The sequence below is a fragment of the Mytilus californianus genome, unplaced genomic scaffold (assembly GCF_021869535.1).
Source record: "Mytilus californianus isolate M0D057914Y unplaced genomic scaffold, xbMytCali1.0.p SCAF_7, whole genome shotgun sequence".
Lineage (NCBI taxonomy): Eukaryota > Metazoa > Mollusca > Bivalvia > Mytilida > Mytilidae > Mytilus > Mytilus californianus.
The window spans coordinates 56,596,481-56,609,156 of NW_026262723.1; the positions used below are offsets into that span (position 1 = coordinate 56,596,481).

Sequence of the window (12,676 nt, forward strand, 5' to 3'; positions counted from 1 at the left end):
CAGAAGTTGTGTGGGTAAACTTATGTGGTATCAAATACTACTCAAGTAGAACAAGCTTATACTTTGTTTTCAAATTATCATGTTTGAAAGCTTTTTTTTTGTAGTTTTCTACCGATACACACATATGTCTTCAGCCGGCCTGTCGACACTGGACATGTAGTAGTAATCTATATCCTTAGCGCAATACAACGGCTAAATAATCCGTATACTTAACTGTTAACCACACAAGTAACTTTTTGATGCAAACGGAATAATTAAATAGTATGTAAGACGAATTGAAACAAGCAATTGTGTTCGTTGTTGTATCATACGTTACCGGGAACCAATTGGATGTTTGTTAAATATGAATGTGGTTTTGAATTCGTCACGGTTCTCCCAATGAATCGCGTTTAATTTATAAAGTGTTATTATTATTTCGTATTCAGTTTTTATAATTTTCAATGCGACAAAACAAAACAAATTTGTGATAAAGTGATAAAGACAAAATATTTTTTGCACATTTTATAACACAACTGATGAATACACATAAAGGCATACTTGTATAATACAAGTGTAACATATGTAAATTAGCTTAATTGATATTACAATCATTCAAGTTCAAGTCAAAAATAAAAGTTTGAAAGAGTACACTATATTATATAGTACATTTATTTAGGAATTGATTGAAATAATTCATTTTGACAATACAGATTTTAACGTTTTTTTGTCTAATACACATTTTATTTTTTCAATTCTTTAAAAATACTTGTAAAGTAATAAAGAAGTTTAAAATGAAGTGTAAAATGTAAAAAAAAAAGTGTCTATTTTTTTAATGAAATTGTATCTAATACCTATTATTCTAAAAAATTGTCTAATAATCTATTACTTTTTTGTTTTAAATGGTCTTATTCCAAGATGAAATGTAAACTGACACATTTGGTCCTGACATAGACATGAATGATACATATTTATTAGTAATGAGTAGTAAGTAAACAAGTAAAACATACAGACACAATGTGTTTGTTGCTTTAAAGATAAAACAAAAAACACAAATATTGATAAAGCGTCAACAAATTATATGTGTACTAGACACGGGTTAATCGAAAAAAATACTATTTTAAAATCACCATGTAAATCATGTGATGACGAAGAAGACAGAAAACATATTCCAGACTTCACGTAATGAATGTGAAGCAATGAAATATTGTTTTGATGTTTCACATGTCGCTTTAAAGGATTCAAATTTATGTTACTTTTGCCTTTCACGGGTCCCCCGTTTGCGACTCTGAGACTGTGGGGAACCCTTATTCGTGAATTGTATATATATATATATATATATATTCCACTTCTTTATCATTAATGCACAACTTTGATAAGCGAATAGCAATCTAATGAATATATAAATTATACTTTTAACTATACATTTTACCGTTGTTTCCGTTTCATCAAAAAGTGACATTGTCATGACGTTTTCCAGCAGTATAGGTATAGATTCAGGAATTTATTGTTTGACATAATGTATTCACACCTGTTGAAAACTGTATGTTGACCTCGTAATGTCTTTAAGGTATGATTGTCTATAGGGGATTGATATTTCATTTATGTATATCCCACATCAGCTTAGTTTTTAATTTGCAGAAGTATAACTTAATACCAAATATTATAATCTGCAATTAAGGGGTCACGAGTTTGTCATGTCAAAATTGTTTCATTTTATTATAATAACAATTATTGTATCACTCACACCAAATACATGTACCAGATATTACAAAAAATAATACACATATAGACTATTGTACATGAATTAAAAATAAGATCACAAATACAAACAAACAACAACTAACATAAACATATAAGGTATAGCTACAATATACATTTTATAAATGAAATTCAAATATCACAAAAAGCAAACACTCCAACATGATCTACATTAAACATTCATCGTAGAAGAAACATCATGGATACAAGGATCGGCACCACGTACATGTATGGCAGAGTTGCGAATTTGACAACACCACTGCCTGAAAAAAGTTTTGAAGCAAAATATTAATTAAAACTAGCTATACAATATTTGTTTTCTAACTCAATTAATATTACTTCGATAAAGGAAATGTTAAACGGACTTCTTATTATTGGGTAATTCCTTGTTTCATTAAATAATTTTGCGAAACACAGAATATTTTTGGCACTATTTTTGTCTCATCACTTGGCGTCCGTCGCCCGTCGTCGTCCGTTAACTTTTTCAAAAATCTTCTCCTCTGAAACTACTGGGCCAAATTTAACCAAACTTGGCCACAATCATTATTGGGGTATCTTGTTCAAAACACGTGTCCGATGACCCCGCCCGCCAATCAACATGGCCACCACGGCTAAAAATAGAACATAGGGTTAAAAGTGCAAGTTTTGTCTATTATTTTGAAAACTGTTATGAATAGAGAAAATCTGACAAGAGCAAAAATGATCCGAATGTTAAGCTCTACCAATTGTCCGTATATGTCAAAATTGACAAAGGACTTTTAAAGGAGTTATTGCCCTAAAATGACAAATTTTACCCTTTTTTTCATTTTTTCTATTATCTTGAAAACTATAATAGATACAGAGAAACATAAAATTGAAATAATAATGATCAGCAAGACAAGTTCTACAAATAAGTTCACATTATCGAAATCGTCAGCCGACTCCTTATTAGAGTTATTGCCCTTTGCCATTTTTTTACCAATTTTTGCATTTTTGCCTTATATCTTAAAAATTATAATAGATAGATAGAAACTTAAATAAGCAAAAATGATCAGCAAGGCAAGATCTACTAACAAGTCACATTTCGCTGATATAGTAGGTAGTAGGCTGTCACTCTTTATAGGTGTGATTGCCCAGCCCCTTTAATAAGGACTTTTTTCTACCCTCTTTTGTGTTTTGAGCAAAAACTAAAGAAGATAGTGAGAAACTAGACAGATTAAATGTTCAGCAATACAAGATCAACAAAACAGAGATTTTTATCATGAATTCTATTCTCGTCTACGATGTTGGAGAGTGTCCCTTGTTGAATATGCAGATAGACCAAGGTGAGCGACACAGGCTCTTTAGAGCCTCTAGTTCATGAACTAGATAAGTGTGCATAAAACCTAAAAGTTTGTTCCTAAATGATCAAAAATCGACAAATACTCAATTGAGAAGACAGTACGGTAAATTTAATCATAGACACCATAAGTTGGTCGTTGTATGTAGCAGAAAAACACGTCAAATAAACACAACGTTATACTATACCGGTTTCCTATAGCCTTTTTCCCCCATGCTAATTTTTCCGGGAGGATCCAGTTCCCCCCCTCCCCCCCGGAAAAATTGGCATGATCCTACTTTCCCCCTTCAGCGTAATTGGGAGGGGGGGGGCTGGGGAACCAGGATCAGGCATATTCTTCCCCCCTAGTAACAAGAAAAGCTCTTTTTTTTCTTGTAAGCTGTAGTAACTGCGGCGACGTCAGTTAGAAATTAATTATTCATTGAAGGATATAGTAAACTTCTTTTAAATAGTTTAGCGTTACCAAACAATCATTATGGACACATTGACAGACCAGTGGATACATTGAAAAAGTGGAGGACCCAATGACAGACTAGTGGACTCACAAAAAGACTGGTCGATTGGTAGAAAGGCTGCATGTCTACATGTTAACAGACTGATGGATCCGTAGACAAAATTGTAGACATGTTGACAAACTAGTGGAAACATAGCTAGACCGGTGAGTGAACATGTTGACTGACTGTATAACACGTAGACGCACTGGTGGACACGTAGATAGACTGGTGAACATGTCGAATGACTGGTTGACACGTAGACAGACAGGTGAACATGTAGAAAGACTTTCGGAGATACATAGTCTGGGGACATGTAGGCAGACTTTTAGGCATGTCGACTGACTGGTGAGTATATACACAATCTGTTGAACATGTACACTTCTTTGCGGACATACACACAGATTCGTTGACATGTTAACAGAATACTGAACATTTAGGAAAACTAATGGACATTTAAAAAGACGAGTTGCTATGCAAAAATATTCTCAGATTTGTGGATATATGAGGAAATTACCATAATTTCTGGAATACACACGTTAGCGGACACATACGGCTCACAAACATAAAGTTCAATGTTTAATGTACGGTAACTTCTTTAAATAAGTTTAATACCGATGTCCTATTTTCAGGATGTTAAAATATATGAATGGATGGAAAATTTCAGCCTATCATTTATCAATTGGTGGCAATTTTATTAAACAATATATGAATGGGTCATAATATCGTAATGAATATTGAACAAATTTATACCTGCGGTGAAGGTATTAATCTTCAAATTTTACAGTAAAGTATTGTATCATCTACAGTAAAAATGAATAGAAACACATTTCATTTATGTCATACGAATAAATCTAATTTTTGGACAGAGTCAATATACGAATCTGGATATTGTTCGAATGCAAACTGTTAACACCCCTGTAACAAAATATAGGTGCCCAACACCCACACCTTTCTAGTGACACTTGTGTCAACGTAACGAACACAAATTGTACCCAGCATTTCTTTTATGCAACCCAAGCATAAAAACAGATTATTTTAGCATTCCAGGAATCAAATATTTCTTAAGAAAATACGAAAAATATATGCAATAGATGCCCGTAATTTGAGAGTCTCCTCCTCGTAACTTGTATCTGGCTACCTTGATGTTACTGATAAATTATAGATCATAGAAATATCAAGATAAAATGTTACATGTAACGGCTACATTGACCAGTTTAGATCTAATGTGCCAATTAATTACAATTTAACTCAAACTTACACGTGGTAGGACTGACGGTTGGTGTTTCAGTATAACCTGCATTACATTCACATTTATCAGTACCACCGACGTCACATTCAGCATTGGTTATACATTGACCTGTAGCAGTGCAAGCGATATCTGGATTCTTTTCTGCAATTAAAATGAACAAAACATATTAGGTATACGTCAATGTGACAGTAATCAAACACAAAGGAAAATAATTACTTCATCAGACTAGATCGGTGCCTATATAGTACGTCAAACTGTCAATTGAACACCTGAGTCTACATTTGTGAACGAAACACATTATCATTGATTATATCAAAGATATGTAACATACTCTCCGAATTCTCGAAAGAAAAAAAATCAATCGAGGAGAAACACAAATAATTAATATCGATGAAAAGATCAAGATATCCAGCAGACCTATCAGTTTTTGTAGTATCCTTAATATCAAGTTCATTAGGATATATGAGGTTCGTGCAATCACTCACTGAAATGTGGGTTATTTACTTACAAGACATCATTACTATATCTTTACAAAATGTTTATTTATAGTATTACAAGCAAACCTTTAATATAAGAATATTTCCCAATTTAACATTCGTGAGTTATCGAGTTTTTAAATACATGTATTTCGAAGTAAAGACAATTCTTAGTGTACCCTGCACACAGTTAAGTGTTCGTTAACTTTTGTTATATGGTCTATATATTGGGGACAGGCAAATAACTGTAGCTTTTTATACAGTTTGGCATTCGATATGAAAAACAAAATGAATAAGGTAAATTCAGTAAATTGATCGTTTATTTTTAGAACATGTGGTCTAAAATCATGTGAAAATAACACTTTTTGAATTTTTTGCCTCCGAAGCGCTTTGTCGGGAATGCTGATACCAAAAATATTGAAAGCCAAGAAAGTATAACAATATAAATACGTGAAGAGCTATTTGATCAAAGGTACATAAAATAATAACCAGATCTAAAAGTATAGATATTAAATGATGTTTGCATGTGCCCTGTTACTAAATGTATGTAAATAAAAATCACTAATACAGACACAAAACTGAATTTGTAATGACTCAAACAGAAATTATTCAAATATTTTTAAGTACGGAGTTTACTTCCGCTTAATAAGATTATACTGTACTACCATATACACAAAGAACTTATAACTTCCCACAAAAACAAAATAACACGGCTTAAACACAAATTATTATTCATGAAATATGACATTAGAACCCAATAAGCATTTTCATCTAATCGGTGTTCAAATATTATTTCAGTAAACAGTACATGTATGCACCTCTTGGTAGAGCAAAAACGAAAAGTATTGATTAGTCTTTTAAAATTGACACACGAGTAATTAGTTAAAAAATATTGTCTATATTTTTATTCTTACTGGCTACGCAAGCGCTTCCATCTGAATAGTAGGCGGCTGTACACAGACATTTATAAGTAGTGCCACTTTCGAGACTGCATTCCTGATTGGCTACCAAACATTGATCGGTTGCAGTGACTGTGTTATTGCAACTTGTTTCAAAGCCAATTTCTGTAATTGTAAATATTATCTTTTTTTAAATTATGAGTCTATACAATTGTATTTAGATAGCAAAGTTCTAACAAAGTAATTAAATAATTTAAACATATTTTTTTTTGGAAAATAAATCAAAGGAACACAAACCATGCTAGCAGTGACAAATAAACCCATGGAACATCCAATTCTCTGTCTGTCATGTACAGTTGTATATAATTATAATGTTATATCAAAAGAACATATAATTTTGTTTTTCGTTCATTGTTTTGAACATAAATCAGGCCTTTAGTTTTCTCGTTTGAATTGTTTTACATTTGTCATTTCTTGGCCTTTTATAGCTGATTATGCGATTTGGGTTTTGCTCATTGTTGAAGGCCCATACGCTGACCTATAGTTGTTTACTTCTATGTCATTTCTTCTCTTGCGGGCAGTTGTCTAATTGGCAATCATACCACATCTTCTTATTTTTATATAAACAATCTGACAATAATTGGCAAATAGAAAAATGATCTTTGACGAGTTTATTTATCCCTATCCCTCATTTATAGATAACGTTAACTATGATTCACTTTTATCAGATATACGTCAATGATTTCGCAACAAATTTGTGTCATAAGTAATAAATTCATTCACTGGCGTTATTCTGTACTTTTTTTTATTGCAGCGATATCATATATTAATATGGGTATAAAAACATTTTATCTTTATATCAAGCGATAGTTTCGAAAATAAACAATTTGTTATCTATAATCCAATTATAAGCTTTCCATTATGTACACATATGTATCTAAACTGCTGTAAGCCTAATCATCGGTTTGTAAAGCGCGAAAGACTAGCAATCCCATATACGGATACAGTGACAATGAGGGGTACAGTAAAAAGTCCATAAATACACACATAGTTCCTAGAATGAAGGTGGCCCATTTAATTTGTTAAGATTTTGCCTAACAAAAAACTGTATATAAAGAATCGAAAAAAGAGCAGGACACTTGAAATTAAGTTGCGTTTCAGAAACGATGGAAAAATATACTAGATAGTCAGATTCTAATCTGACTTGAAGATGTTGTTATTGTCAGTTACTAATTGACAGGTGTGTTTATCTAACCACACTAGAACACATGTCAATCAATTACGGACAGAAGCAGTTGTGCAATTCATCCGGGTTAGCCGGTGACCTTGTTTTCGAAAGTATCCTAGTAAGATATATCGTAAGATAGATAGATAGATAGATAGATAAGACAGATAATCTATTTGATTAAAGTGTCACCATCAGTTACAGATATATATATATATATATATATAAAGTCATAAGAACCTAACATTTAGTAAAAGAATGCTAGCCGAAAACGAGTTATGAAACACTATCATTAAAACAGACATCTAATACATACATAAAAAGACAACTTTTTTAAATGTCAAAAGTATTTCGTAAATAAAACAAAAAATACATATATAATTTCTAGATTACAACATGTTTTCGTCGGTAAAACATAGAATAAAGGGAACTAGCTTAAGATATATCTTAAGACAGATTATATGACTTTTTAATGACTATCATATGGTATGTCATAGAATGTAAATCAAAGCTGTGCTAAGAAAGTCGTACCTGTAATGCTCCTACATGTATGATTGTTATAAGTGAACAAATAATGATAAAAATAACTAAAAATAATAAATATGAAAATAATAATTATTGCCGTTCAAATTATTTACAAAAACCTTATCTTTTTCATTCTAATGAACATGCAATATTGATGAAAAAGAATTCAAATCTGAGTAGATAATTTGTTTAGCCCATACTTACAACTTCTCGTATAATCAAATTGCTTGAATTTGCCTTCTTAGTTTCATAGTACATACTTTTCCCGTGTACTAAGTAACTATGCATGAATGACTACAATGGTAAGATTTCACTGTATCCTAAATAACAGAAATTATTCAAATATTTTTAAGTACGGAGTTTACTTCCGCTTAATAAGATTATACTGTACTACCATATACACAAAGAACTTATAACTTCCCACAAAAACAAAATAACACGGCTTAAACACTAATTATTATTCATGAAATATGACATTAGAACCCAATAAGCATTTTCAACTAATCGGTGTTTAAATATTATTTCAGTAAACAGTACATGTATGCACCTCTTGGTAGAGCAAAAACGAAAAGTATTGATTAGTCTTTTAAAATTGACACACGAGTAATTAGTTAAAAAATATTGTCTATATTTTTATTCTTACTGGCTACGCAAGCGCTTCCAGCTGAATAGTAGGCGGCTGTACACAGACATTTATAAGTAGTGCCACTTTCGAGACTGCATTCCTGATTGGCTACCGAACATTGATCGGTTGCAGTGACTGTGTTATCGCAACTTGTTTCAAAGCCAATTTCTGTAATTGTAAATATTATCTTTTTTTAAATTATGAGTCTATACAATTGTATTTAGATAGCAAAGTTCTAACAAAGTAATTAAATAATTTAAACATATTTTTTTTTGGAAAATAAATCAAAGGAACACAAACCATGCTAGCAGTGACAAATAAACCCATGGAACATCCAATTCTCTGTCTGTCATGTACAGTTGTATATAATTATAATGTTATATCAAAAGAACATATTTGTTTTTCGTTCATTGTTTTGAACATAAATCAGGCCTTTAGTTTTCTCGTTTGAATTGTTTTACATTTGTCATTTCTTGGCCTTTTATAGCTGATTATGCGATTTGGGTTTTGCTCATTGTTGAAGGCCCATACGCTGACCTATAGTTGTTTACTTTTATGTCATTTCTTCTCTTGCGGGCAGTTGTCTAATTGGCAATCATACCACATCTTCTTATTTTTATATAAACAATCTGACAATAATTGGCAAATAGAAAAATGATCTTTGACGAGTTTATTAATCCCTATCCCTCATTTATAGATAACGTTAACTATGATTCACTTTTATCAGATATACGTCAATGATTTCGCAACAAATTTGTGTCATTAGTAATAAATTCATTCACTGGCGTTATTCTGTACTTTTTTTTATTGCAGCGATATCATATATTGATATGGGTATAAAAACATTTTATCTTTATATCAAGCGATAGTTTCGAAAATAAACAATTTGTTATCTATAATCCAATTATAAGCTTTCCATTATGTACACATATGTATCTAAACTGCTGTAAGCCTAATCATCGGTTTGTAAAGCGCGAAAGACTAGCAATCCCATATACGGATACAGTGACAATGAGGGGTACAGAAAAAAGTCCATAAATACACACATAGTTCCTAGAATGAAGGTGGCCCATTTAATTTGTTAAGCTTTTGCCTAACAAAAAACTGTATATAAAGAATCGAAAAAAGAGCAGGACACTTTAAATTAAGTTGCGTTTCAGAAACGATGGAAAAATATACTAGATAGTCAGATTCTAATCTGACTTGAAGATGTTGTTATTGTCAGTTACTAATTGACAGGTGTGTTTATCTAACCACACTAGAACACATGTCAATCAATTACGGACAGAAGCAGTTGTGCAATTCATCCGGGTTAGCCGGTGACCTTGTTTTCGAAAGTATCCTAGTAAGATATATCATAAGATAGATAGATATATAGATAGATAAGACAGATAATTTATTTGATTAAAGTGTCACCATCAGTTACAGATATATATATATATATATATATCAAGTCATAAGAACCTAACATTTAGTAAAAGAATGCTAGCCGAAAACGAGTTATGAAACACTTTCATTAAAACAGACATCTAATACATACATAAAAAGACAACTTTTTTAAATGTCAAAAGTATTTCGTAAATAAAACAAAAAATACATATATAATTTCTAGATTACAACATGTTTTCGTCGGTAAAACATAGAATAAAGGGAACTAGCTTAAGATATATCTTAAGACAGATTCTATGACTTTTTAATGACTATCATATGGTATTTCATAGAATGTAAATCAAAGCTGTGCTAAGAAAGTCGTACCTGTAATGCTCCTACATGTATGATTGTTATAAGTGAACAAATAATGATAAAAATAACTAAAAATAATAAATATGAAAATAATAATTATTGCCGTTCAAATTATTTACAAAAACCTTATCTTTTTCATTCTAATGAACATGCAATATTGATGAAAAAGAATTCAAATCTGAGTAGATAATTTGTTTAGCCCATACTTACAACTTCTCGTCCAATCAAATTGCTTGAATTTGCCTTCTTAGTTTCATAGTACATACTTTTCCCGTGTACTAAGTAACTATGCATGAATGACTACAATGGTAAGATTTCACTGTATCCTAATCAAGATATTGAAAACAAGAATTGCCACTGGCTATTTTAGATTAAAATGCTGTGTCCCAAAAAAATAACAATGTTTGTAACTAGTTTTCACATTGATTTTTATGTATCCTGCTATTAAAATCTTTGGTTTTAAAAAATATTTTTGACAAATGCAAGTTTCTATCATCTAAATCAAGAATAACAAATATGGTCCTCAATACCTTGATTAGAGTACAACGTTATCTTATCATTTTGCTAATTTATCATCCATGCAATTACTGTGTACACAAAAAAGTAAAAATAGCATGTACTATGAAACCTTGTGAAGGGAAATTAAGGCAACTTGATGATGATTTTTTTTTTAACTTTTTTGAGGAACTTTATCCATATCATCATGAATTGAAAAATCGTGATAATGTCTGAAGGGAATGTGCCACCTATATTTATATTCTGATAAAGCTTAAAGTTTTTATTTTGAAAAATAAATAAATAATAAAACTATAAACTTTGATCTATTGGTAGTAGCTTTTTAATGCCTATCCGCTAGACTATCTATGGGCACATATATCTATTTTTTCGAATTCATTATAGCTTTAGTTTTACTGTCAAATTGAAAAAAGGTTTTCAAAACTTGTAGGACTCCCTCTGCAATTTAATTATATATGCCAGTTTTTTGGTCAATTTATTTTGTCAACTTACCACGAAAAGAAGTACACGTATTAAGACACTGCTTTATATTAATAGACATATTTACACCAGCAGCTACTATCTTTCCATTATGGAGTCAAGGGCCTATTAAAATCACATATTTAATGTGAAATTGAAATATAAACCGCTATTTTCCCAATTCGTGTTTGGTGCATTTATAAACTCATGATCTGGTAAATCACTGTCACTGAGTAAATTTACAAAACATGAAATTTAGTCAATGAACTCTGTTTTACAAACACCTGTAATACAAGTAGTCAGCCAAAAAAAAAAACTATCAACAGACCAATTAAAAGATTACTTGAGTTGTAAATATGTGCTAAATTGGAAAGTCAATGAAAAGGTATATACCATGATTTAAGTACTCGGGGCAAGCCCCTTGCTCTAAATTTCATAGTACATACCTTTTCATAGAATAACCGATACTTAAATTTTGCTAGTATATATATAATTAAATTCTAGAACTTCGCGTTCATGTTTATGTGCATGATATGGTATTAAATTGTGAATACTTTTAAGGTTTGGCACTGGAAAATTCGCTTAACGAAATGCCCGTAATTATAAGTTAATAAACTACTTTCTCTCATTCTATGGCAATTTAATCCTTCTTGGACCCATGGTTTAAAATACTTAATCAACGTGTAATTGCCGATCATCTCAGTAGATGATGGGCTAAGTTAAAAGGTAATAACCTTTATCAGCTCTATGGATGAATCGAAATGTGGTAACAGGTGTAGGAGAAATTTACATCTGACGTAGAAATCAGGAATATGGAAGGCACTCGAAGGGGATTTTCGTTCATCAAAAATGAAAATGTATTTGATAATCATTAGAGATCAATTCTTACATAGTTACTCATGTTACTCGTGGATTATCGGATTTGTACAATCTCGATCATTTACCTATCTCGATTGGATAAATCCGATAACCCACTGGTAACAATGTAAGAATCTCTATATATAAGCAAAGAAATTTTGTTCCAGACCATATGAATGTTTGGACAATACGCGTATGGTCTTGACGGTGGTTTTACTCACGGACGAAATTAAATCTACCGAAGCAAAGATAACAGGGACACCAAGATTCAGACAGTATATCAAAGATAAAGGAATTTGTAAGTAACTTGTTGCAATTTTGTTTCGGTGAACGAGCTGTGTTTTCTTTTGAAGGAAATTATAATTTATTCGAAATATATATATTCTAAATAATAGGCTAGCTATGTATGTTTGGGTACCAATTCCAACAAAGACTGGCACTTATTAGCTGTCTGTTTCCAGGATCATTTTATTGTCATGATCAGATTTGACGAAACATAATTTTATTAAATAAATTCTAGTAAAAACCCTCTGACGGCCATGTTGATCACAC

The 12,676-nt window shown here is 31.3% G+C and overlaps 1 protein-coding gene across 1 annotated transcript in view; it reads right to left on the reverse strand.

Moving 5' to 3' along the window:
• Positions 1 to 486: 486 nt before the first annotated feature.
• The window catches only part of LOC127709107 (adhesion G protein-coupled receptor E2-like), a 90,317-nt gene continuing 78,127 nt past the window's right edge, over positions 487 to 12,676 (reverse strand). Inside the window, exons 4-7 of the mRNA XM_052214461.1 lie at positions 8,567 to 8,716; positions 6,189 to 6,338; positions 4,808 to 4,939; positions 487 to 2,000 (exon numbers count right to left, since the gene is read on the reverse strand). Of these exons, the coding sequence (XP_052070421.1) occupies positions 1,918 to 2,000; positions 4,808 to 4,939; positions 6,189 to 6,338; positions 8,567 to 8,716 (515 nt within the window). The 3' untranslated portion in view covers positions 487 to 1,917. The remainder of the gene's footprint in view (positions 2,001 to 4,807; positions 4,940 to 6,188; positions 6,339 to 8,566; positions 8,717 to 12,676) is intronic.